This window comes from Vombatus ursinus, unplaced genomic scaffold (genome assembly GCF_900497805.2).
Source record: "Vombatus ursinus unplaced genomic scaffold, bare-nosed wombat genome assembly UNPS02000749.1, whole genome shotgun sequence".
NCBI classification, from domain to species: domain Eukaryota; kingdom Metazoa; phylum Chordata; class Mammalia; order Diprotodontia; family Vombatidae; genus Vombatus; species Vombatus ursinus.
In genome coordinates, this window is record NW_020940527.1 from 19,112,542 (window position 1) to 19,138,005 (window position 25,464).

At 40.9% G+C, this 25,464-nt stretch overlaps 1 protein-coding gene across 4 annotated transcripts in view; it reads left to right on the forward strand.

Moving 5' to 3' along the window:
- CPEB1 (cytoplasmic polyadenylation element binding protein 1) overlaps nt 1-22,810 on the forward strand; it is a 74,493-nt gene extending 51,683 nt beyond the window's left edge. For 2 of the 4 annotated variants that reach the window (XM_027859216.1, XM_027859228.1), the window contains 9 exons: nt 5,140-5,366; nt 6,534-6,783; nt 10,338-10,451; nt 10,757-10,861; nt 11,799-11,935; nt 15,621-15,819; nt 16,732-16,826; nt 17,554-17,634; nt 20,503-22,810. In XM_027859216.1, the coding sequence (XP_027715017.1) occupies nt 5,140-5,366; nt 6,534-6,783; nt 10,338-10,451; nt 10,757-10,861; nt 11,799-11,935; nt 15,621-15,819; nt 16,732-16,826; nt 17,554-17,634; nt 20,503-20,613 (1,319 nt within the window). In that variant the 3' untranslated portion in view covers nt 20,614-22,810. The remainder of the gene's footprint in view (nt 1-5,139; nt 5,367-6,533; nt 6,784-10,337; nt 10,452-10,756; nt 10,862-11,798; nt 11,936-15,620; nt 15,820-16,731; nt 16,827-17,553; nt 17,635-20,502) is intronic. The other 2 variants (XM_027859220.1, XM_027859224.1) reach the window with 2 other exon arrangements.
- The last annotated feature ends 2,654 nt before the right edge of the window (nt 22,811-25,464 follow it).

Here is a 25,464-nt window from a genome sequence, read left to right on the forward strand (position 1 = left end):
AAGGGTGGTACTGGTAGCCATCATGAAGGGCTCTCTGTGTCTGGCAGAGGTTCTACCTGGAATAAATAGGTAGCCAGAAAAATAGTGAGAGAGGAATCACAGGATCAGTACTAAGAATATTTTGGCAGTGAACTGGAGGGAGGAGAGTGTGGGTGGGGTGATCTATAAGGGAGGTCCAGGCAAGTGGTAATTAGGGAGTGTACTAGAGCAGCCTTTCAAAAACTCCCTAAAGGGGGTCTCAAAGCCCTTTCACATTCTTAAAAATTGAGGACTTCCCAAAGAGCTTTTATTTATGTGTTTTATATACAAATGTTTGTATATGCACGTTACGTGTATTTATGTATTTTAATATAAACACATTTGTATGTGCACATATGTAGATATACTTAGTCTATTAGAAATTAAAATGACTTTGTATTAGGAAAATAATTTTAATCTTGTAGACACCATTAAAGGGTTTCGGGGACTCCCAGAGGTCCCCAGACCACATAGAGAGCCACTGTGCTGGAGTAATGAAAGTGGAAAGAGGTGTGAGGCATTTGAGAGTTGTGGCTGAGGTGGAATCTATAGGACTGGGTAACTGGACTTTAGATGTAAGGAGGGGTAAAAATCAAATAGAACTTCAAGCTTATCTGTTAGGGTTCTAGGAAGATTAAGTTTGGGATGGGGGGGGAGAATGAGCTGGGATTGGACATAGTGAATTCTTCCAGGAGGGAGGTCTTACTTTTTTAGATATTAATTTTAGTTTTTTAGATATTAATATCATTTTCTTGGGACTGTTTCTGACTTATTGTCAGTATTAATATCAGCTTTGATAATTGGAGTTTCTTACTTGAAACAATATGTTCCTGGTTACAGGGGGAAAAGGTACAGTCAGAATGGTTTTGGAATTTCCTTTCTTTTTTTTTCAGCAGAGGCTCAAATGAAATCTCTTACCTCCCCCGTTCCTCCTCATTTGGACTGATCTAGAATGTCGCCTAGCCCCACCAGCAGACATATAACTTTGAGGAAATCTGGCTAGATTTGTAAGCTGACTTTTTTGATTATAGGAGGCTATTGTTTCTTTCCCTTGTATTTTATTTATTTGACCAAGAAACGTTTTCAGCTCTTCACAAGCAATGTGATGTAGCTGCTTATTTTCTTTTTAAATTGTTTAGTATTCATTTTTAGGCACTCTTAAAGGCCCGCTTTTGTGGTCTGGGATTAAAGTAAGAATTTTCTCTAAACGGTGAGATTCCAGGAAGGTTTTTGGTCTTAACTGAGTTCTAGTAGCACCTGGTTTCTTACAGTTTGACATAATGAAGAGTTAATGTGCTTGTCTCCATTATACCATTGCCAATAGTGAGTAAAAGGGAAATATCTGTTAGTCTTTGCAAGGGGAGAGTGGTGATGAGAGGCATGGAATAGCTGTTGGGATTTTTTTTTACTCTAAGGCACTTACGTGAAACTCAGAGTAGATTATTTCATCCTGGCCAAGAGTCTCTTCATCTTGGTTTTCAATAGAGCTCAGTAAAAGTTCAGATTAGACCAATGTCTGCATATACTAGTGTTCTCCAGGAAGGGTTGACTGCTGCAGGGAGTGGAGTGTTTTAGGCCTGTGGGACTGCAGAATGAATTTATCAATGAGAATAAAGACTTAGTCCTGGTGGACTGAATATTTTAAGATCTAAAACTGTGCCATACCCCAGCAGTCCTCCTTACTTTACAAGCTCCAGATAGAAACAGGTGTCCTAAAAATGCATCTAATCTAAATGACACAAATGTGCTAATTGGTTTTCTTTAAGAGGGAATTTTATCTATATCCAAGTGTAGCCATATCCTTCACGTTCAGTGAAGCAGCTGCTTGTTACTGAGTGTTGATTTGGTCTCTGTCATGACAAAGATGGTAGGGAATGAGTGTCAGCTGAGTACAGTTTTGTTTGTCTTTGTTCATTCACCTTTGAAAAGGTGGAGTGTGAGCAACTAAAGATAGCTGGATTTGCTAGGTACCTGAGGCTGTCCATAACAAATGTATGAGGTTAGAGCCAAATGGAACATCAGGTATTCATTCTTCATCTATCCTTAAGATACAACCAAAGGCTTAGAAATGTAGTGCTTCTTAAACTTTGGGTTGAGACCCTATATGGGAAAAAGTTTAAGAAGCCCTGGTTTAGAGGGTGCCTACTTCTTGAGTCTAGCATCCTTTGGGGCAAGGAAAACTGAGTGAATCTAGACCTTTTTATCCTAAATCCATTGGAGCTTACTATAAAGGAAGTATAAAACTGTGGATTTAATAGCTTGCCAAAATTGTGTGAGACTTGAGAGCTGGTGAGAAATACCTTACGAGCTGATCTAGGCCTGGAACTGTTCATCTTTTCTATCCATTTGGTTTCTTCTTGGCACCACAGTGGGCCCCTTGCAGCCTCTGAAAAAAGAGCTTGGATACAGTTCTAATGCAGTGCAGCTTCATGGTGACCCTGAGCAGCCTGTGTAGCATCACCCTTCTTTCCAAAGTGGTTCAATGAGAAGTCATCCTAATTCCTTATAAGGGACACAAGCAATAGGTTCCGATGTATACTCAATTATTTCTTGAACTGCCGTTTGGGAGGTAGTGGTATAGCACAGCAGACTTCAGGATGCAAAGACTTGGTTTGGAGGGTCCCCTCAGCTATTAGTGTCACTGTCCCACTTGCCAACTCTTGACAGTTGAGTAATAAGCATATACGCAGGAGCCTTATCAAATCTGCTTAGAAGTGGTAGCTTTGAATTTCTCTAAGTGTCACTGAAGGAAGGTAGTCATGGCTTCTTAGCTCTGATAGACATGAGAACACACAATCCACATTCATAAACATTTTACAAGAGGGCCACATCCTAATATAGTTCGCAGATTTCCTTCACAGTATTTCATTTGTCTCTGAAGTAGGAAAGAACTTAAAAATTCTTGTGATTTGATAAATATTTACTGAGACCCTACTGGGGGAAAGAATTTTGAGTCTTGCTTTGTGGGAAATACTGTAAAGTGTGACCTGTTTCAAGAAGTTTGGTAGAGGAGATAGGACATATACACAGGTGAATGTGAGTGGTGCTGACAGTTGTCCTGCCTGGGCAGATAGGTTTCTTCTATAGATAAACTAGTTAAAACCCTTATCCTCCTGCCTAGGTTGTTCTGATAGCCTTCTAGCTGGCATTTTAGTCTTTGTGCTCTAATCTATGCCACTTTTGGTCACCAGGCCAGTCATTTCCCTTAAGAATTACTAATTGATCTCTTCTTCTATCAAGTCTAACTTCCTGTCATTCAGGGTTCTTTATGACCTGACTTCAACAAACCTCTGAGTATTCTTAGAGGAACCCAGCTAGGCCAGTCGTCTTATCCCATGCCCTTAACACACTGTTGTGGGTATGCTCATAATGGGTATGTACTTTAAATGAATCCTTGTTCTTGGTGGGGATGATGAGATTTCTTCTGGACCTGGCAATCTTACTTGCCACTTTGAGCCCTCCTTTGTTTCTCCTCCATAACACTAAGCATGAAAAGCATTTGCCCTAACCTGTTGGTATACACTGACTTCTTTTAGACCCTAATGCTTTCATCAGTTCTAGTTAAATTTTAACAACTAGATTGTAAGCTCTTTGAAAGCATGATTTAGCACATTTGTTTTTTAAATAAATGTCAAGTAAGGCCCACTTTACCCCCCCCAGCACATGAATACTTCATCAATAAATGAATAATACAATGTAGCATGACCTTGGCTTTCATATAGTAAAAACTTGGGCAGCTCAGTTCTTTCAGAAATATTTCACATGAGTCTTTGTGGCCAGGAATTGGAGCCCATGTACCTTTGGGAGAAGGCAAAAGGCCTTCTGCTTTATGGGCATGCTTTTTTCCTTATTAGTTGCAGCAAATAAAAATGGCTTTTGTTTTTTACCAAAAGCAATAGAAAAGCTCAAACTTAATAGGATTTCTGGATTAAAGAATACTATGACAGTGTCCTTTGGGCCTAACTGTGGGTGCTCTGACCTTTGCATAGAAGAATGCTCTGAAATGTGACCACCTTTTATGCAGCTGAGATTCTCAACTCTAATTTAGAGTACTTTGAAGATTGGTCTAGTTAATTCTGAAAATTTCAAAGTGTTAACTTATCCTAATCTTAACATATGCCAGATATATTTTTTGAGCTATATAGAATTGCAGTTGGTTGATAGAACAGTAATAATAATAGTATCTACATAGCACTCTAAGGTTTGAAAAACATTTTTACAAATATCCCATTTGATCCTCAAAACAACCCTAGGAGCTAGTACTAGAATTATGTGGGTTTTATAGATGAGGAAACTGAAACACAGGTTAAGTTATTGGCCCAGGGTGGAGGCTGGATTTGATTTTGGGTTTTCCTGACTAAGTCCGGTGCTCAATTCACTGGTCTCCGAAAAGTTTGGTAATCACTATTGTGTTCATCAATTAGCAGTCCAGTGAGATGAGATATGAAAGCCTCTTAGAAAACCTTTAAAGTACTGTGTTAACTGTTAGTTGTTATTGGATTGGTAGAGATGAAAAGAGATTGTAGATTTAGGATCTAAATAATTCTTTTTTTGCATCACAGAGTAATGCAAAAGAGGAAGAGAAATTGGTAAATTCAACCTGTGGTGTACTTCTTAGCAGAGAGGGCAGTGATACACACTTAGTTTAGAGTTGGAGGCCCTGGATTTTAATTCCATCTTTGCTGCTAAATGGCATGGACCAGTCATTTAACCACTTCAGTTTCCATAGCTATAAGAGTTGCCTTTAACTAAAATCAGAGTAGCCCAAGTCACAGTAGAAATTGTAATGTAAATCAGCTAGGCTATTTGCTGTGATTAGAGAATTTCTACTCTTGCTTTAGTTGTAGAATTTTTTTTTTCTAATAGGCTGTTAGCTTCTTGATAAAGCCTTTACTGAACAGAAAGATCATTGGGTAGGTGGTTTTTTTAATTTGTTTTTGTTTTATCTTACTTTTGCTTCGGATGCCTTTAAAAATCCCCAAAAGATTTAGACAAAAGCTATTCTGTTTTGTCTTTTACTGATGATGACCCTGATTCTGGATCTCTTGAAGGAAGGAGATAGCCAGGACAGAAGAAAAACTTTATGATCTTAAATTGGGTTACTTTTTATTTCCTTCCTAGTACTGAGCATGCTCAATAATCCACTGGGAAATGTACTGGGAAAACCTCCTCTGGGCTTCTTGCCCCTGGACCCTACTAACTCTGACTTGGTGGAAAAGTTTCCAACACCGTCTCTGAGAGGATCTCGCCTGGATGCCCGTCCTGTCCTGGATTCTCGTTCCAGCAGCCCCTCTGACTCAGATACAAGTGGGTTCAGCTCTGGATCAGACCATCTCTCGGATTTAATTGTACGTAATTTGCTTTCAGGGGAAATGGTTGGGGCCCCTGAAGTGTTCTAAGTGAATGTTCTAGTACAGGAGCTATGCCTCATCTTGGAAAACTTAGAGAACTTGGCTTTATATATCAGGGAGGTGTAGGGGATATATGCACAGAGGAGAGCAGTGGAGAAATGGTTTTGGTCTATTCTGTTAAACTGAAGAGTCCAAATAAGGGATTACCACCCATGGCCCAGAAATACCTCATCCTTCTTAAAGTAGAAAATTGTCAAGAGAATGTACTGTAATTCATCTAGAATGTTGTAGAAAAATTTGAAGTGGGGGTGGAGGCTAAGGACAGGAGTGGTTAATAGTGAGTCTTTTCCTGTGGTTTGCCTTTACCTTATGAGCTTGTCCTGTCCGTGATACCCTCCTTGGAGAAATGCTTGGTCAGATCTCACAGGGATGGAATACGGCAGGTTTCTAATTACCAATCTTAAGATGGCCTGCTAATTTTCTTACTTTAAGGACTTAACTTCCAGAGCATGCGATCTGAATACTTTGGAGGTTGGCTATTTTAAAAATCAACTTGGTTTGTGTAGACAGTTTTCATTGTCACCCTTCATTGGATTATAGGTAGAGGCTCAGATTTGTCCTGCTGAGATGGAAAACCCAGTTTGGCTTTTGTTCACAGAGGTTACTCGAGTTTACCTAAACTTTGTCATGGCTCTTTACTTAAAGCTGAAGGTGACAGACTTACTTATATGGTTTGTTACCTGTTATTTAAGAAAATACTAATGAGAATTGGTTAATATGGGCTTAATCAAGTTTTTAGGGCAGCTAGGTGGTATAGTAGATATAATGCCAGACCTAGAGTCAGGAAGACTCATCTTTCTGATTTCAAAATCTGCCCTCTGACACTTGATATTGGGCAATTCACTTAACCCTGATTGCCTCAGTTTCCTCCTTTGTAAAATAAGCTGGATAAGGAAATGGTAAACAACTCCAGTATCTTTGCCAAGAAAACCCCAAATGGAGTCACAGAGAGTTGGCTGTGACTGAAATGATTGAACAAGAACAAAACCCAGTCTTTGGTCAAGTGGCAGTATGGACTAGGGAATTAGCTTTCCAAATACTTTAAAAAAAATTTCCTTGCCTCCCTAAAACTGTATTTCATATCCATTTTTTTCCCTTTTGTAGTCCAGCCTTCGCATCTCCCCTCCTCTGCCCTTCCTGCCCCTTGGGGCTGGTCCCAGAGACCCTTTAAAGATGGGAGTTGGGTCCTGGCTGGACCAAGACCAGGCTGCTCTAGCTGCAGTAACTCCCTCTCCTACCAGTGCATCAAAGAGATGGCCTGGAGCATCTGTGTGGCCTTCTTGGGACTTGTTAGAAGCTCCAGAGGATCCTTTTAGTATTGAGAGGGAGGCCAGACTCCATAGACAAGCTGCAGGTAAGGGCTGGGCCTGTTTAATTTTCTTTTCCTTTCTCCCCAAGTCTGGCAGAGTGCATAATAAATGCTTGGTTTAATTGAATGGGACTATAGCTGAGCCCTGCTGGTAAGCAGGGGAGCGTTATATATAGAGAGTACAAGCTATCTAATTCCAGGAGATAGACCTTTTGAATATGCTTATGAATCATGTGGAAGAAGGATTACACAGTGAAATTACAAGGTTTACTGGATGATTTTCCTTTTCAGGGTAGCAGAGTACCAAGCAGATGTGGATAAACTACAGGATGATGTCTCAGGGTTGTATGGGGAGAATAGTAATAGGTGAGACTCTGTATAGTCTCAGACAGGGCAGGGATAAAGACTTCTGAGGCTTTTCTAGTGTTAACATCCTATTAGTATGTGTCTGAAGACTATACATGTGGATGAAGGAGTTTGAAGTTGGTTATGGTAAACTAAGAGATACTATTTCTGGAAGACATTTGCCCATTGTGCTGCTATAGCTATCAAAGCTAACATCCCTATGCATCAAGGAGATTATTAGAAACAAAACAAAAAACATTCTACTCCCTTTAGACCAAATCATAATGAATAGAATATAAGCTGATTGAGGGCAGGGACTGTTTTTGGTTTGGTATTCCCCATGTTTAAAACAGAATTAGACAATTAGGGGAGTCTAGTTCTAGACTTCAAAGATACAGCCCAGTGGTCCCTATGGCCTAGGCTTCTGCCTCTGAGAGAAAATACCAGGGAGTGTACTATGAGTGCCCTAGAGTTAAACTTGATGACACAGTCCTTTTGTTTCCCAGTACTCCATTTTAGTCTTCTGCCATCTATTTATCGAAATCATTCTTTAGCACTTTTGGCTTGTGTCATGTCTGGGGGATGAGTTTCTAAGCTAAATATGCTGTATAAAGTCATGCTTACTTGTATTTTCCCTCAATTTGCTTCTCAGGCTCGAGGCACTGTGATGCCTCTGAAAGAGGTAATTTTGGAGTTGACCTGACTTTACAGATCCTGTCTGAATTTACATCCCAACCCTGCCCCTTGGTGCCTATGTCACCTTGGGTGACTTACTTGACCTTTCTGGGACTCAGTTAAGGTTCCTTCTTGCTCTAAATATGTGATCCTATGATATATTTTAATTCTTGTAATCCAGGCTTTAGCAAGTTCATATGTACTAATTCCATTCATTATCTTGTATTGTGAAAGACTTAGAGCTGGAAGAGACTTTAGCCATCTTATCCACTTTCTTCATTTTATAGTTCAAGAAACTGAGACTCAAAGAAATAAGACAGTTTCCCCAGGAAGAGAGAGGCATTGAACTCAGTCACCCACACCGCCTTCCCCTCCCTTTCCCCCAGCTCTAGACTCCTGATCTAGGACCCTTCCCACTGCCCTGTGCTGCTGCTTCTTAGGTGTGGTCTCCTGTCCTTCCATCTTTCTGACTTGAAGAATTTTCATCTTTGGAAATCTGTTCTAAAATAGGAGCTGCCACATTTCTTTGATCATTTTAGCAACCTTTCTCTGGACTTTTTGTCTATCTACCACACCAATTTTTGCTTTTTAACACAGGCAAAATGTTGTCTTCTGTTTGGTTTCTAAAATGTTTCTTGTATGTCAGCTTTCATGGCTGTTGAAGCACACTTGGTCCATGGTCTTTGCAGAAGAGTATTTAAACTAGTTTTAGATGGTGCATATTATTCTGCAAAAGGTAAATGTGGTCCTACAAGAGACATAACTATGATAGAAAATTTCCAAAGAAGGAAAGCTAAAAATTAACACCAGGAGTAGCGACTAAAAGAGGATATGACTAATGTCTGTACAATCAATATGGGAATGAAGAAGTTGTGTCCTTAATATTTGGGCACTACCCCTCAACATTTTACAACTAGGTGATTGTGTGGGGGTGGGGTGGGAGTTGAGGCTTTTGGCAGAAAAAAATATAGGTTAAGAGATTTTAAAATGCATTAGCTGTTTCGACTGATAAAGATTGAACTTAACTTCTGTTGGAGTTTAATAACCTCTCTGGTTATGACTTGGAGAAAGTTGGGCCTATTTGTTTCACTTTGACATTGACCTCAAGGAAGAGTGAATATCTCTTGGTATGATATTAGGTTGCTAGGTTAGGTAGTTTATAGGTTTGAACTAGTTGAGTAATTTGTAGGTTGATTAAGTTGTTCGATATATCTTTTGTTGGTAGTATCTTCATAATTGTGCATTAGATTGGTAACTTTAGTCCAGGGGCAGGAAGGAACATTAAAAACTCACAAATTCTGGCTAATTGGAAAAGGGCCAATGTGGATGAAAGAAATAAGTTAAAGAAATGCTATAAAGTTACTTTATTATTGTATGGGTTTGAGTCCAAGCTGCCTTCCTAAAGTAAGATCGAAAGGGGGAAAATACAGGTAGATGGGGGGGGGGAATTACACATTATGTATAATATATTTTCTTCGAGTTAAAAAAAAAAATCTTGATTCATGTTGCAGTTTTTCTTAGTTCAGTGCTGTCTTTTGCTACTCAAATTGACCTAAGAGCATTATGAAGACCTGCCTTCTTTGTCTCCTCTTTAGGTTTTTCTGTAAGATAGATTGAGGGTGTGGGGTAGGTTTACCTGTCTTTTTCAAGCCAGTGAGGCTTTTTTCAGTAAGAATAAACTCAGACTAGCTAATGGTATTAATTTGTTTTTTAATTTAATTTAAAAATATTATTTCAATTTTCCTGTTACATATAAACATTTTCAGTATTTTTTAGTTTTGAGTTCCAAATTTTATCCTTCCCTGTTCCCCTCTCTTGCATCCTCTCCCTGAGACAGTAAGCAATCTGATACAGGTTATACATGTGCAATCATGTAAAATGTTTCCATATTAGTTATTTTGTACAAGAAAACTCAGAAAAGAAAGTGAAAAATAGTATGTTTCAGTAGGTGTTCAGATAGAGGTGAATAGCATTTTTTATCAGGAGTCCTTTGGGATTATTTTGTGTATTGCTAAGAATAGCTAAGTCATTCACAGTTGATCATTGTACCATGTATTGCTATTAACTGTGCACAGTGTTCTGGTTCTGCTCACTTCACTTTGTATAAGTTTGTGTAAGTCTTTTCAGTTTTTTCTGAAGTCATTCTGCTTGTTATTTCTTATAACACAATAATATTCCGTTATAATCATATGCCACAGCTTGTTCAAACATTCTCCAATTGATGGGCATCCCCTCAATTTCCAATTTTTTTAGCTAATGGTATTATAAACAAAGGAACATTACAGTGACATATTACATATGAGCATATCAGCTGTTTAAAGGTGATTGAAGAGAATTTTTGTCCCACATTTCTCTTCCTTCAATTTTATTTTTGTTGTTAATTTGTATCCCTCTTTATCAAAAACACCTGTCAAATCTAATGCCTTATAAATTAGGTAGAATAAATAAATCCTTACTAGTTAAAAAATCCTCTGAAGTCTTCCAGAGCAGACTATGTTTGTGGCCATTTACTTAGAAAGCACTATTGCAGAATCCCAAGTTATTTGACTCTGTGACATCTCACTTTTCATCTTTTGAAGCTGTGAATGAAGCCACTTGCACCTGGAGTGGTCAGCTTCCTCCTCGAAACTACAAGAACCCTATCTATTCCTGTAAGGTGTTTCTAGGAGGAGTTCCTTGGGATATCACGGAAGGTGAGTTAGCCCCAACAGTTTGCCCCTTGTTTGGGATATTTGATTATGGGATAAGTAGTGTCAACATTTGTGCTGTATGGGTCTTGAAAATAAAGGGAAGGTTAAATTCCCAGCTGTGTGCTAGTCAGATCAGGAATAGGAACAGTCCCACAAGGGTCCAACTGTCCAGTTTGGGGTGTAGTTTCTAAGATGATTCTTTGTGGGATAGAGGTAGCCAATCTCTTGGGCTCAGGAAGAGAACATTTCTATCTCTGAAGCATTTGCTTCTCTCTGCCTCCATACAGTTCTTTCCTCTTTCTCTGCAGCTGGATTGATTAACACCTTCCGTGTATTTGGCTCTTTGAGTGTGGAATGGCCTGGTAAGGATGGCAAACACCCCCGCTGCCCTCCCAAAGGTAATATGCCTAAAGGTAATAAAGACATGGTAGGAACACTTTTTTTTTCCTCCCTGATATGTGACCACACTGAGGGATGCTGGGATGTCACAGCTGCATGCTGGTAACTTGGTGAGAGCACTCCAGGGTGCAGACTATCTATCTGTCACCTCCTCTAGATCCAGCACATGCTTTACTCTCTCCGTTTTCATTTGGACTGTGAATCGCTATACCATATGCTAACTTTAAAACACAGCAATTGTAATGATCACTTATGTGTGAACTTAAAGTGAAACTCAGCCCATTGGAGCTTTTCCTACTTTGAAATGAGCTTTCACAGATGTACTTCTTTGGCCATTTTACTCCATTTCGAGTTAGCTGTCTTCAGAGGCTGGCCTGATTCTGAACTCCCACTGGAGTTGTCAGGATTAAGGAGCCCTGGGGTTCTATTCTGGAATTGTCTGAAGTCCTAACCCTGTAGAAATCAGGTGTCAGTTCCACCTTATTCACCTTCACTAAAGAAAGCAAATGAAGGAGAATTTTAGTGACTTTATTACGATTTTAATGAGTATCTTTGGAACCCAGTTAAATCTATCTTAATCTTACCCCCGTATTGCTGGCTTTGACTGCTTTGATTTAGACATGTCCATCTTTTCTGACCAGTTATAGCACCTGATTTTCTAATGGTCACTTTGCTAAGTTGCCAGTTCTTTCATTTGTAAATATATTGGTGGTACAATTACTATATCCTTTCCCTGACCCAAGCATTGTGGTCATTTGGCATAGAAATAGCTTATATTCAAGAAAATGTATTTTAGACGTAGCAGTAGCTGTGTCTAATAATTTCCTTCCAAGTGAGCCTATGCAAAAAAAATTGAGCCTGCTGTGTTTCAGGTCACATGGTCAAGGATACAGTCATATAAGGATGTGCTAACTTGGTCTCCTCCTTGCCCCCCCTCCCTTCATTAAACAGGGTATGTGTACCTGGTGTTTGAGCTGGAGAAATCTGTTCGGGCCCTGCTCCAAGCTTGTTCCCAAGATCCGCTAAGTCCAGATGGTCTGAGCGAGTATTACTTCAAGATGTCCAGCCGCAGGATGCGTTGTAAGGAGGTTAGTTGATCCTTTCTAGCTTAATTCTCTTCTGACTTCTAGAGCTGAAAGTTCTTCCTGCATATAAAGCCACTATCTAAATGAGACTGATTCGGTTTGTTAAGGAGCTTGCTGTGGGTGAGTGGAACCTTATTCCCTGTTAGACAAAAAAAAATCTTCAAAGAACTTAACCTCGGTGTTGGGAGGGGACCTTTTGGGTTACTGAATGTGAAAATTCTGAAGTCTTGTGCATTTGTTTAATTTTCCTGAAGTGTAGCTTAAAGAATATTGGACCTCGCTTCAGAAAGATTTTGCATTTGAGTACTAGCTCCTCCACTTAGCCATGATCTGGCAACTAGGACAAAGGCACTTGGCATCAGTGACCATCTTCTTATAAAATGATGAAGTTGAAGTGTGACCATTACAGTCCACTTTAGTTCTAATATTCTGAGATAACCATGAATAGGGATTCTGCTGTTTTGTTTACTTTATTTCACTGAACTCAGTGCTGCTTTTATCCATGCTATTCATTAGTTAGCATTTCTGGCCTAGACTTTTTATCCTTCAAATGAAACAGTTAATTCAGTGTCTCTTCACAAATTCATACTTAAGAAGTTCATACTTAGTCCTCCCTACTTTGGTTTTCTGATATATCCTTTGAACTCTTTCTATTACGGAAGGCAGTTGTGAAATGGAAAGAGTGTTGATTTTAGGCTTGAATCTCATCTTGGCTTTGACTTAGGCCCTGCCTCTTTGAACCTCATTTTCCTAACCTATAAAATGAAGGGGTTGGATGAGATGACTTCTAGGATACCTTTTAACTCAAAATATATTATCCTATGATACTTTATTATTGACCTCTTTCTAACTGCTTTTCCTTAGTAGCGATCTGGCCCTTATCTTGTTGTTGAGTCAGTTTTCAATGCCTGACTATTGGTGAGGATTCCTCTTCATTCTCTAGGTAGCAGTGGTTGAATGTTTAGCTTTCTTAATCTTCACAGAGGGTCCATGATATAGAAGAGCCACTGCTTGTTCCATACTGCCCTCTTCATTGTTTCCTTTTATCAGATACTTTCCCCTTGGATCTATATGGCCTTCATGGTTGGAGTCCCCCACCCCTCCCTTATTAATTCTGGGACTTGCTTTTTCTTATAACAAATTCCATCTTTAACATAGTATCTGACTTAACTTTGATGTACTGAAACTGTGCTCTCAAAGGTGAGTAGTGACTAAGTATTTGATCCAATAGCCTTTTCTCTTGCTTCATCTTTGACTTCTCTGTAGCATTTTGGCAGTGACCCATTCACTTTCTGAAACTTAGTCTTCCCTTGACTTGTGTGCTGTACTCTCATGGTTCTCTTCTGACCATTCCTTCTTAGTTACCTTCACTGGCTCTTTTTCCTTTTCCCTTGGTGCACTCCTTGATTCTGAAATTTTTCATAATTTTAATCTCCTGTGTTTGTGATGGCATCTTCAGTTCTGACATCAGTTGAAAACATATTTTAGTTACTTTTTAGAACACCATCATTTTGTGCTACTGGTCTCAAACTCACTTTGTACAAAACTATAAATTCATCCTTAGCTATTCACCCATATAACTCTCCTTCCTCTCCTAACAAAGCCATAGCTGAGTTTTCGTACTTTGCCATTTTTATCATTACCCTCTTCAAGGCTTAACATGTCTTAGCCATTTAGGGCTCTTCCTTCACCCACTTGACTCGGTCACCAAAATCTTGATTCCTCCTTCCCAGTATCTTGTATCTGCTCCTTCAATGCTAGTCTTATTCTGACACCTTAATTTGACATCATCCCAAATAGAAACAACTGTGTTTTCCTCCTGGCTTGTTTCCCAGCCATGGGTTTCTTTCCCCAGCTTTTCATTGTGTGTGTGTAGTTGCCAAACTAATCTTGGTTTCTTATTTCCAAGCATTCTCTCTGTCTTTCTTATACCCTGTCCCATCCCATTCATCTTTAAGTGTTTTTTATTAGTCCTCAGTATTAAACTTTACGTGCTACTCCTGTCTCCACATATTTGGATCCTATCAGTTTTTTGAGACCTGGTTTGACCACCTTGAAACTATTGCCTGTAACTTTCAGACTGATTATTACCTTCCCAAGGTGTATGTCAACCTATTGAGAAAAATACCCTGCCTCACAATTCACTATTTTATCTTGTCATCATATCATACTATCATTGCCAACAAATACTATTTTATTCCTTGTTAGACTAAATCTTGCTGTGAGGGCTTGGACTCAGTAACATTTTATACATAGTACTAAATTTGCAGTAAGATGAAATTTACATGTCATCTTAGTTGACTAGATACTACTTGGTTTTTGTTTTTGTTTTTTTGGTTGGGCAATGGGGTTAAGTGATTTGCCTAGGGTCACACAGCTAGTAAGTGTTAATGTGTCTGAGGCTGGATTTGAACTCAGGTCTTCCTGAATCCAGGGCCGGTGCTCTATCCACTGTGCCCACCTAGCTGCCCCTGACTAGATGCTTCTTAAAGGCAGAGATCATTTTGTTTTTATCTTTGTATCCCTAGCATTATTTATAGGAGGCAGCATGACGTAATAGATAGTGCTAGATTCAATCTACAGTAATGTTCATCTCTCAAACTGTTATGTGCCTCTGGAACTTAGATTATCAGAGATGAGTTGCTATCTGCATTAACGGAAGGAATCCTCACCCTGGGAGTTAACCTCACTGAAGAAATCGGAGACCTTCCTGGATTACTCTTCAGGTGTTCACATATTCTCCACTGAACATAATGCCTGGCACATGGCCTATATTTTAAAAAATTAAATGCTTCTTGTGTACTTGGGGCCATACTATTATCCTTCAGGCTTTAGAAAGGCTAAATAAAACTTCTATCTAAATCTCAGTTCACAAAGGTGAATTTACTCACATTCAGTTCTCCAGGACCATGGTATGGCATGGTTCCTGAGCTAGCCTCCCAGTGAGGCTTTGTGGAAATACTGTGTAATGGGCAGAGGTGTAACATGAGATGTCATTTGGCCATGTTCAGGTTGTGGATTGAAAGATGATGGATGACCTGGGAAACGGGGAGGAAGGTCACCAAAGACGGTTCCCTTTTCCCATAGCTACCTATTGGCTTAATGAACTGCAGCCTAGGTTTGTTCAGGAAACCTGTCTGCCAAGTCATGGGAAGGTAATCTGATAAAGGCATTTGTGAATCATGTTTGAAAGCCTTCAATGTCATCCTCATATTGCTTAAGTCTTTGTTGCTTTGTGGCTTGATGCCCAAGATTCACCAGTTTTTCTTATACTTGTCGCATCATATGACACTCAGTCGATCAAACATTTATTAAAGTGTCTGGTGGCTCCGTGTTGTTGGGGATACAAAGAAAGGTGCAGGCCATCCTCTGAGCTCTTAAGGAACCTACAGTATAACAGAGAAGATAGCACACAAACAACTATACAAACGAGCTACAAACAGGACAGATGGGAAGTAATCAACAATTCTGTCTCCTGGGCAGCATGAGAAGGCCTTATCTTCTTAGCTGGGGATACTGGTCCACATAATGACCAGCTGGTAAACCTTGTAAGGAAATCAACTCTAAAAGATAAAAGCTTCATTCAGTTGAATATATTTCTAGTTCTCTGAGGAAACCCCCCCTCCCCCTGAACAATCTCTCTGTGACCCCTTGTCTTGCTCATGAGCTGATTTCTGGATGGTTTCAGGTGCAGGTTATCCCCTGGGTCTTGGCTGATAGCAACTTTGTCCGGAGCCCATCACAAAGGCTGGATCCCAGCAGAACTGTCTTTGTTGGGGCACTGCATGGGATGCTCAACGCAGAGGCCCTGGCTGCAATTGTAAATGATCTGTTTGGAGGAGTAGTGTATGCTGGTATTGACACGGATAAGCACAAGTATCCTATTGGTGAGTGCCACCTTCTCAACAGGAATATGTGGTAACTGAGGTTAGAAATGGAGCAGTGTGGCAACCCTCAGTGGTTCCTAAGTAGGGGAAACCTTTCGGTCAGCAGACTCTAACCTGTGTATGGGATTCCTCCTGTGGGGGTGGGTGGGAGGGAATGACTTCTGACCTTCTCCAACAAGGAAGAAAAAGAGTCCTTTTTTGAATGGCAGTTTGGTGGCTCTTCTAAGAGAAATCATTCTATTCCCTTCCTTTACTTCACTGGGTATGACTAGGCAGTTGATTAACTTTAACACAGAGCTCCCACATACTTTGTGAGCCTAGAGAGACCACCATTGGGCACCTAATTGCCAGCTATAGTGGGTGAGCATGGGAACAATTGGAGGTCAGCTAAATCAGAAGTAGGAAAGAACAGGAGGGAAGATTTGGGGGCAGGCTGAGAATGCTATAAACTTTCTTGCTGTCCTTCCCAACCTAGAGTTCTTAATAGAAGTTTGTTCCTGATTTCTCCAGCAGTCAGACTGAGCAGTGACTGTTGATTGGGGTACTGGGTGGGGAGCTGGAGGTTTGGTTGCTGCCCTTAGGATATGTACTGCCCCCTTTCCCTCAAACAATATATGCACTCTAACAGGTTAATTAGAACATGCGCTTGTCTTCTCTTCATGTTCCTGGAGTCAGTATGAGGCTAGAAACAAACACTGTGTGCTAACTGGGAATCTGAGACTTCAAAGACTTAAGTAAGAGGTGAAAAACATTGGGCATTGTGTATCTGTCTCAAGAACTGGATTTAAGGAAATTCCTCTTTCTTTTCCCCATCCTAGCATATTATCTTCCTTCTTGTCCTGGGCTAGCATTTGCATTCATGTAGAGTATATTATTCACCTGTGGTGTGAACCATGTTCGTGTGATTCTCAGGGTCAGGCCGAGTGACTTTTAACAATCAGCGCAGTTATCTGAAGGCTGTCAGTGCTGCTTTTGTGGAGATCAAAACTACCAAGTTCACCAAGAAGGTGAGTTGAATGGGTAGTGCTTGTTGGAGTTGGCTCAATGTCCCTCTTGTGGCATCTTGAAAATATCCAGTAATGAATTACCCCATAGTATAGTATACCTCATAGTATAGCAGGTTCAGCTAATTGAGCTGGAAGAGCCCTGAATCGGTCTGCCTCAGAGCTGTAGTTAGAGGTAGTGCCATGGGTGTGAGGTACCCCAATGGGTTATGTAGTTATAGGAGATAAAGACAAAGACAAGATTTCTGGAGACATGTAGCTTCCATTGAATACAGACACCATGACTTGACCTAGAGCCTAGAGCAAATTAACTTAAGTAAAATCCAACACAGTATAAAAGTGAATAGAATAGGCTTGGTGATCTCACCGTAACATCCAAATTTTGATCTTCTATTTCTCTTTGGTTACCAAATAGAATTTATGAATTATGAATCTTGTCCAAAGCTATTGCCATTTGGCAGTATGTGAGAAGCTCTAAAACATAGTGCTTGAGGAGTGTGAAGCTTTATCCACGTACTCCCTGAAGATAGTCCACTTAGCTTTCTTTTGGGACAGTAGGAAACCATTTGTTGCTGTGATCATTTGCCTCATTCCTCAAGCAGCCCTGTCAGAATTCTTCCTGAAGGACATATATCCTTTTCATCCTTCGATGCAGAATAATCTACCCTCCCTCCTATTTTTGACCATGGATGCTCAGGACACAGCTCATCTCTAACTTACTTTTGTACAGGTTCAGATTGATCCCTACCTAGAAGACTCTCTGTGTCACATTTGCAGTGCTCAGCCAGGTCCTTTCTTCTGTCGAGATCAGGTGAGTCTTCTTGTCCCACCCAGTTGTCTGACCTGGCCTACATCCCCAAGAGCAGAGATGTCAAACACTCAGATTGCCCACAGGACTCCTAGTGTGGCAGAAAAAGGTTAAAATAGAATTGGGAAATATTTAACAAATTAAATAAAAATACAATTGAACATAGAGAAAATATGGAGTCACTGGAGTTATCTATTTTAATGGAGACAATGTGTAAATAATTGGGATACATACAAGCTACATATAGAGTAGATGGAAGGTAAACTTATAGGGAAGACACTAGCAACTGGAGGGACCTGGGAAGGCCTCCTGCAGAATGTGATTTTTGGCATAAATATTGAAGGAAGCCAGAACATCCAAGAGGCAGAGGGTATGGTAACTAAGAGCTTTTCAGGCATAGAGTAGCCCCACTGCAAAGCACAGAGTTTGGAGAGAGGGGAGTCTTGTGTGCAAGAAAAAGTGGGCCACTCTGGCTGGACTGGACTATGGAGGGCAGTAATATAGAAGAGTGGAAGATAGGAAGAGACCAGACTAAAGAGCTTTAAATGCCAAACAAAGGGCATCATTGATCCTAAAGGGTAAGAGGAAACCACTGGACTTAGAGTAGAAGTTAAGATGGTCAGGCTTAATACTTTAGGAAAGTCACTTTGGCAGTTACATGGACAGGTTGGAGTGAAAAGAGACTTGAGGATGGGGGACCAATGAGGAGTCTAAGTGCAAAAATCTGAGGAAGAGGTAAGGGTTTGAACTGGGTTTTGTCTGTGTGAGTGGAGATGCTATGAAGTAGAAATGACAAAGTTTGGCCATTTGAATAGGTAGAGTGGGAGTGAGCAGTCAAGGTCATGTTATCAAGGTTATAAATGTGGATGACTTCAAAGTTTCTCAACAGTAATGGGAGTTCAAAGGAGCAGGGAAGGCTTTGGGAGAAAAGACGATGAGTTTAGTTTTAGACATGTTCAATTTGAGACACCTGCAGGAATTCATTTTTGAAATGTCCAATAGGAAATCAATGACTTCAGGATTGGAGGTCAGGAGGAGAGTGGTAAAGCTGAGTATAAAGATCTGGGAGTCATTTGTATAGAGAAAATTGAACCCTTAGAAATGATGAGATCAAGTGAGGAAGTCAAGAAAGAAGAAGAGCCAGGAGAAGGTCCTGGTGGGATGCCCACGGTAGTGGGTATGTCCTTGATGAACGCCCAGCACAAAAGACTTAAGACTAAGCATTTGTACATAGTAGTGTCACGAAAACCTAAAGAGTAGAGTAGATCCAGGAGGAGGAGGTGGTCAATGGTGTTGAACAATGCAGAAGTTGGGGAGGATGAGCACTGAGAAAAGGCCATTAGATTTGATGATTGAAAAATCATTTAACTTTGGAGAGAGTTGTTTGAGTTGAGTGAGTTGGGGTGTTACATTACAGAGAGGAGAGTAGGCCCTAAGTATAGTCAGCTTTTTCTGGGAGTATAGCTGAGAAATGGAGGAGAGATGCAAAAGAGTAGCATGAGGGCAAATAGTAAGATCACAATGGAGAGTTAAAGGATGGGGGAGACTTAGTGAGGTGGTAGACCAAGGGAAGGATCCCGAATGAGCCAGAAAATTGCTGCTGGGTAACACCCTGGGGGCAGGGCTAGGCTGAAGTAAAGTGGGTGGTAATTGCGGAGAAATTGATCCTGACAAGAAGGGAAACCTCTTCATCTGAGAGCAGAGTGAAAGAAAAGATGTCAAATTCCCAAGTCTTTGGTCAGGTAGTACTGTTATTATAAATTAAATGATATTTGAGGCAAATGGTTTATTTGGAAGGAGGAGAAGACTTGAGACTTGAATACTCCTGAAGTAGCTTTTGGCTTCTTCCCTCTTCTTTCTTCTGTTTCCTTTTGGGGAACTCCTCTAACTTTGGTCCTGTGGAATCCTTGCAGGAAGGAGCCTGGCTGGCAGAGCCTGTCATTCACCCTTTAGTTCTTTGCCACGCTCTAGAAACCCTTTGGTGCCGATCCAGCTCCATTCAGCAGGGAAGGAATATCCAAACAGTGCTAAGATAGACTTCTAAATAAAATGGCAACTAATTAACAGACTGAAGAAGGATGTTCCCTTTTTTAGACCTGAAGATGAAGTGCTTAAAACATATTAAGCGAGTTGAAAAAAGCAAGCTGAAGCATCTCTGTTGTTACGCATTGAGATAGGTTATAGGTGTCACAACTGTCACATGCTCTTGTTCCAGGAGGAGGCTTACTAGCCAGACAGCTTCTACTCCTGCCCTGGCTTTATGGTAGACTCTCAAGTTCAAAGCCTTAGCTTTATGGAAATGTGGCTATAATACATCCTCCATTGACATGCAGCGCACCACGCCCTAGGGGCTGTGAAGAGATAAAGAAGAGACCTAGCTCATAGTGGGGAAGAAAGGCCCTGACTTGCGCAAGGTTCTGTGGGCAGCTGGGTGGAGCAGTGCCTAAGACACAAAGGCTTGTTTGTAGTGGATGAGCTGATGAGGACGATTGGACAGGCTATTTGAGAGCTGAGGAAGGGGGGCTAATTATTGGTGCTTCCCACATATATTTGAATAGAGATTGTTGGAAACGCTGAAGAATTTTCTACATTGTCAGGCTATAAAGATGCCTTGGGCAGAGAGTTTAGGATGTTCTTTCTACAGAGCATATGGATCCCCAGAGGTGATTGTTTGGGACAAGATTTTGACTATAACCAACTATAGTTGATCCGTTAAGCCTGCCATTGTTCATGACTTATTTCTACTGTTTTCTCCCCTTTCCCCATTTAGAATTGTTAAAAACTGATTTTTATCTCAGAAATCGGTTGCTCTTGGCTGATTGATCATACTTGAACTGGTGTTCCTCTTATTTTCATCACCTTGCCCCACAGGTCTGCTTCAAGTACTTTTGCCGAAGCTGCTGGCACTGGCGACATAGCACAGAGGGCCTTCGTCATCATCGCCCTCTGATGCGTAACCAGAAGAGTCGAGAGTCCAGCTAGAGGGGTGGTGGGTGTCCATCTGCCCCTGGTGAAGCTGGTTTAACCTGAGTGGTGAGAGCTGGAGTGTTGCTCCCAGCCTCTGGCCCAGGCTGGGAGCACACTTCCAAAGGACATGGGGAAAATCTTACATTCACCTTTGCACTTGCTGATCTGTCTTTGTTTCTGCACTAATGCACAGTGAGTTTTGTCGGGTTTTGTTTTCAGGGGGTGTTATAAGGGGAAGGGCCCCCCAGTCACCCTCCAAGTGACTCTGCAGTTTTCCCAGACTTTAGTTCCTCAGTTTGCTGATGACAAGCAAAAAAAGGACCACGTGTTGAGAAGGTGTTTATGCAGATACCTTCGTCTAGGTTTTTTATTTATTAAAAGCGCTTTTTTACATTCCTCGCAATACTGATGGTAATGATGCAGGTCTCAGTGGCTCCATGTTTGCAGTTGCCATACAGTGCCTTTCCATTTATTTAACCCCCACCTGAACGGCATAAACTGAGTGTTCAGCTGGTGTTTTTTACTGTAACAACAAGGAGACTTTGCTCTTCATTTAAACCAAAATCATATTTCATATTTTACGCTCGAGGGTTTTTACCGGTTCCTTTTTACACTCCTTAAAACAGTTTTTAAGTAGTTTGAAACGAGATTTTTTTCTTTCCTGGCAGCTTTTAACATTAATGCAAATTTGTGTCTGGGGACTGCGGCTTAGGGTTTCTCACAGTTGTGGAGAGAGGCGTTTGCAACCAGGAAAAATACGAAATTTTCAAATTTAAAACTGGACCGGATAAACGATGGTGGAGCTGCTGTACATAGTTTTAAACCGTTTCTTGCACTTTGTTAAGTTGCACTTAAGTGGGGGGTTGATAGAGGTTTTTAATCACAAAGTCACAGGACTTAATTTTTTCTTTTTTGTAACTGAGCTAAAAAGGGCTGCTTTTTGACGGGGGCAGATGAAGGTTCACAGGAGCCCTTTCACTTAGAGGGGACAAGTACCTTTCCCTTTTTTCTTTTTTTTTTCTGTTTAAAAAAAATGTATGAAGCAACATGGCAGTTGGCTGATGCTGCTGGGATTTGAAAACTTGACATTTTTTTTCTTTTTTAAAAGAAGAAAATAGAACTTGCCCCTCTACGGGAAGCTGTGTGCCAAAGAACCAGTGTCATAACCCTCCCTCCTCTTCCTCCCCCTCCCGCTGAGCCGATGTTGCGTTGTTGCGTATCCCAGCTGCTCTGTGTGGGTTTTTGTGAATCTGTGTGTGAAGTCCCTACCTCATTGTAGTGTATGCAGGCAAGACTGCACTCTCCTGCAGATGTGTGGAGTAAGCTGTGGTGTAGTTTTTTTGGCACATAATAAACACGTTGCAGCAGTGCTGGGCTTGTCTCTGTCGTTAATATTGATGATAGTGGGGGGGAGCATCTTGGTGGGTTGGTCCCTAAGTGGTGAGAAAATCAAGTTGGGATTTCTTGTCATTGGGCCCTGGCACTTTGTTCTAAGGCCTGGTCCCACTAGGTAGATTTACATGGCATACACCCCACCCATGCAACTCCCAAGGCTTGAACTTTGCAGGCTTTGAAAATTGACGTGTTTAAGGCTCTTCGGACTCCTTCTGCTGAAGGATGGCCTTCTCTCATCAGTAACGTGAAAACATTCGAGTAACTTTTGGGAGTAGGACTGGTTTTCCTGAGTGGTGTGGTGCTAATGAGCTCCACTCCAAGTCTAGACATAGATACTGCTCCTAGTGTGGTCTTTTCCCACTTGCAGACTGTATCCATTCCTTTCCCACTTCCCCATTTTCTCTTCATTCCAGGACCCAAACACTGCCATTACATGTCCATCACAGGGATACTTATTTCAGGAAAGTGTTTTAGAGGTATCCAGGAGGCCCAAGTTTTACCTTGAAGTTCCATATTGAAAAATATTTGAAAGGTAGAGGCTCTAATCCCTTTATTCCTACAAATCTTCCACTTGGGATAATCCCATGAAGTTAATATCTGAGCATCCATCCTTAAAACCTATAGTAGAAATGGAAAATAAGTGTCCTGGAATCACGTCATTGAATCTGGATGTCCTCAAGTCCGAAGAAATAGCTCTGGTGGTTTAAGATTTTTATGAAAGCTCCAGGCCTTAAATTCGGCTGCCGTTCCCTAGTCACCGTGGACCTTTCTCTAAGTGGTAATGTTGAAATACTCTTTATTGTCGTGTTGGAGTCAAGTTATGAGTTTGTCTGTAGTAGAGTTGGGGTGATCCCATTAAAGGACTGGAGAATGACCCTGTAAGATTCAGAAATGATATGACCACATAAGTTTGGCTACAATGGTTGTGTCCCACCAGAGTCATGGTGGGGGAAGGAGGTTGGGTTAGGTATGTAGAGAATGGGAAGAAAACTCTAATAATGAAGCAGGTAGGCCAAGTTGTCTCTGTCCTAATTCCATATCTCTAGGTTCCTTTGGCATTCTTGCCTGACCCTGGTGAGGGAAGACCATCAAATGGTTGGGTACCTTTTAATTCACACCAAATTCCAAAAGCCCTGCCATCTACTTATTAAACCCTGTTCTTACCTTTGCAAGTTTTTATCCTTTCCTAGTATCCTTCTCTTCTACTGCCCAATTTGCCCCTTGACCAAGGGTGGGGAATCTGCTGTCTTGAGGCCACACTGGGCCTTCTAGATTGTTGGGTTTGGCCTTTTGACTGAGTCCAAGTTTTACAGAACAAATCCTTTTATTATTTGTTCTGTGAAGTTTTGGATTCAGTCAAAGGGCTGTACTTGAGAACTTGGAGGGCTACACATGGCCTCGAGACCACAGGTTTCCCCACTCCGGTCTAGACCTTGGGCTAAAGTTCAGTCTTGTCTGTGGTTCAACACCTGAAGTAGCTCACTCACAATCTCTTATTGGGAGCATCTGCATGAAATGTGGAGGAGAACTCCAGGACTCTTGAAGTGTTTCCTAGGAAGATCCAGCTCTGTGACCTGACCTTTCCAACTCTGCATTGTGGGGAGAGGAAGGTGAGATGCCTTTCTTGGGGTAGAGACAGCTACTATAATTCTTCCTCTTCCCCAGACATTTGTAGGCTGTTTTGCATAAAGGTAAGTAAGACACTCTAGCCCAGTACTTTTATTCCTAACTCCAACACTAAATGTGTTAGTCTGGTGGCTAAAGGAAAATGGGTGGGGCTTTAGGATCTTTTAGTTCAAAGGCCCTTTGGTAATCCCAAAAGGAGGTTAGGAGGACTGTCTTATGGAAGTTAGCCCGAGATAAAATCATTGAGCCATCTGATTACCTTGAACATCAAAAAGAGTTTTGTCAGTGGAACTAAACAAACATTTTGGAGGTATGTATGCAGGTAAAAAAATAGCCACAGGCAAAGAAATTATGTATGGCTTAGACTTTTACATCATCACTTCCAACTGGTCCATTTCGAGTATTGCTACTAGATACAGATCAATATGCTAAATGTATGTGTGTGGGGTGGGGGAGGAGGAGGCTTGAAGGTCTTATCACACATGGAATCTAAAATGGAAGATTAAGACGCCTATTTTGCATTAGTTGTGTGTTTAAAAGATATAAAAGAAATACTGACATCTAAGGAAGAAATAAACAGGGGAAAGGAAATTGTCTGTTCTCCCACTGTACCCTCTGCATGGACTGTCCCTTTTTCCTCCTGTTCTTCCACAACCATCTTCAGAATTTCTCCCCATCTTTTAAAATCCAACTCAAATGCCACCTCTTTTGGGAGGACCTTAGATATTATGTAACATTTTGCCCTTCTCTGACAAATGTTTTATAGATACCTTTGTATGTCACACCCTTACTGATATGTGTAACTCATGAGGGCAGAGACAAAATATTACCAAAAATCTCACTCCTATGTCTATGTATATGGTAGGTGTTCAATAAATATTTTTATTGACTTGTTCACTGGGATCTTGGATAAGTCACTGGACATCTCAGAGCCTATGTTGAATGCTCTGCTAGGTATTAGAGGTGCATAGACCAAAGGGAAACAGCCTCTGCACTCATGGAACTTATATTCTAATACATTCTAACGGGGGGAGACAAATATACCCTATGAGGGTATATACCAAATTCAGGTAATTTTGGGAAGGGATGAAGCACTAATATCTGGGAGTGAGAGATAGCAAAAAGTTTTGCTATAGCCCTTGAGCTGAGTGTTGCAGGAAGCTAGGCACTACAGAGAGGAACAGGGGTCAGCCCTTTCAAAGATGGAGAAGGGACATCCTGTTAAGAACAGGAAGAAAGCAAATTTGGCTGGACAGTACATGGAAGGGAGTAACATGTAATATAAGTCTGGAAAGGTAGAGTTGTGAAAACTGAATAGCAAATAGTTTGATCCTAGAAGCAAGTAAAAGGGAACCATTGGAGTTCATAGGGGAGTGCTATGGTCAGACCTGTACCTTAGGACAATCATTTTGGCAGATGTGTGGAGGACGTGACAAAGGGGAGAAACTTGGAGGGAAACATTAGGAGGCTATAGCAATAGTTCTGGCTAGAGGTTATGCTAAGAACCTGAATTGTGGTGCTGGTTGTGTGAGTGGAGATAGAGGATGGTTGGTAGGAGGTGATAGAGATAGGAGTGTATGACATTAAGGTGGTGAGGTGATGGAGATAGGAAGATAAGACATTGAGGTTGTTAGCCTGGTTGCCTAGAAGGATAGGTTTCCTTATTTCAAATAGGGAAATTTAGAAGGGTATGGGAAATTTTTTAGACATGAGGTTGAAAATGCCTGTTGGATATCTGTTTGAAATGTCTATTAGGTTGTTGGTGACGAGAGGCTAGACAGTGAGCTCTGTGAGTTACTAGAGCTCATTTCATCCGGAGTGTATAGACAGAAGAGAGACCAAGGT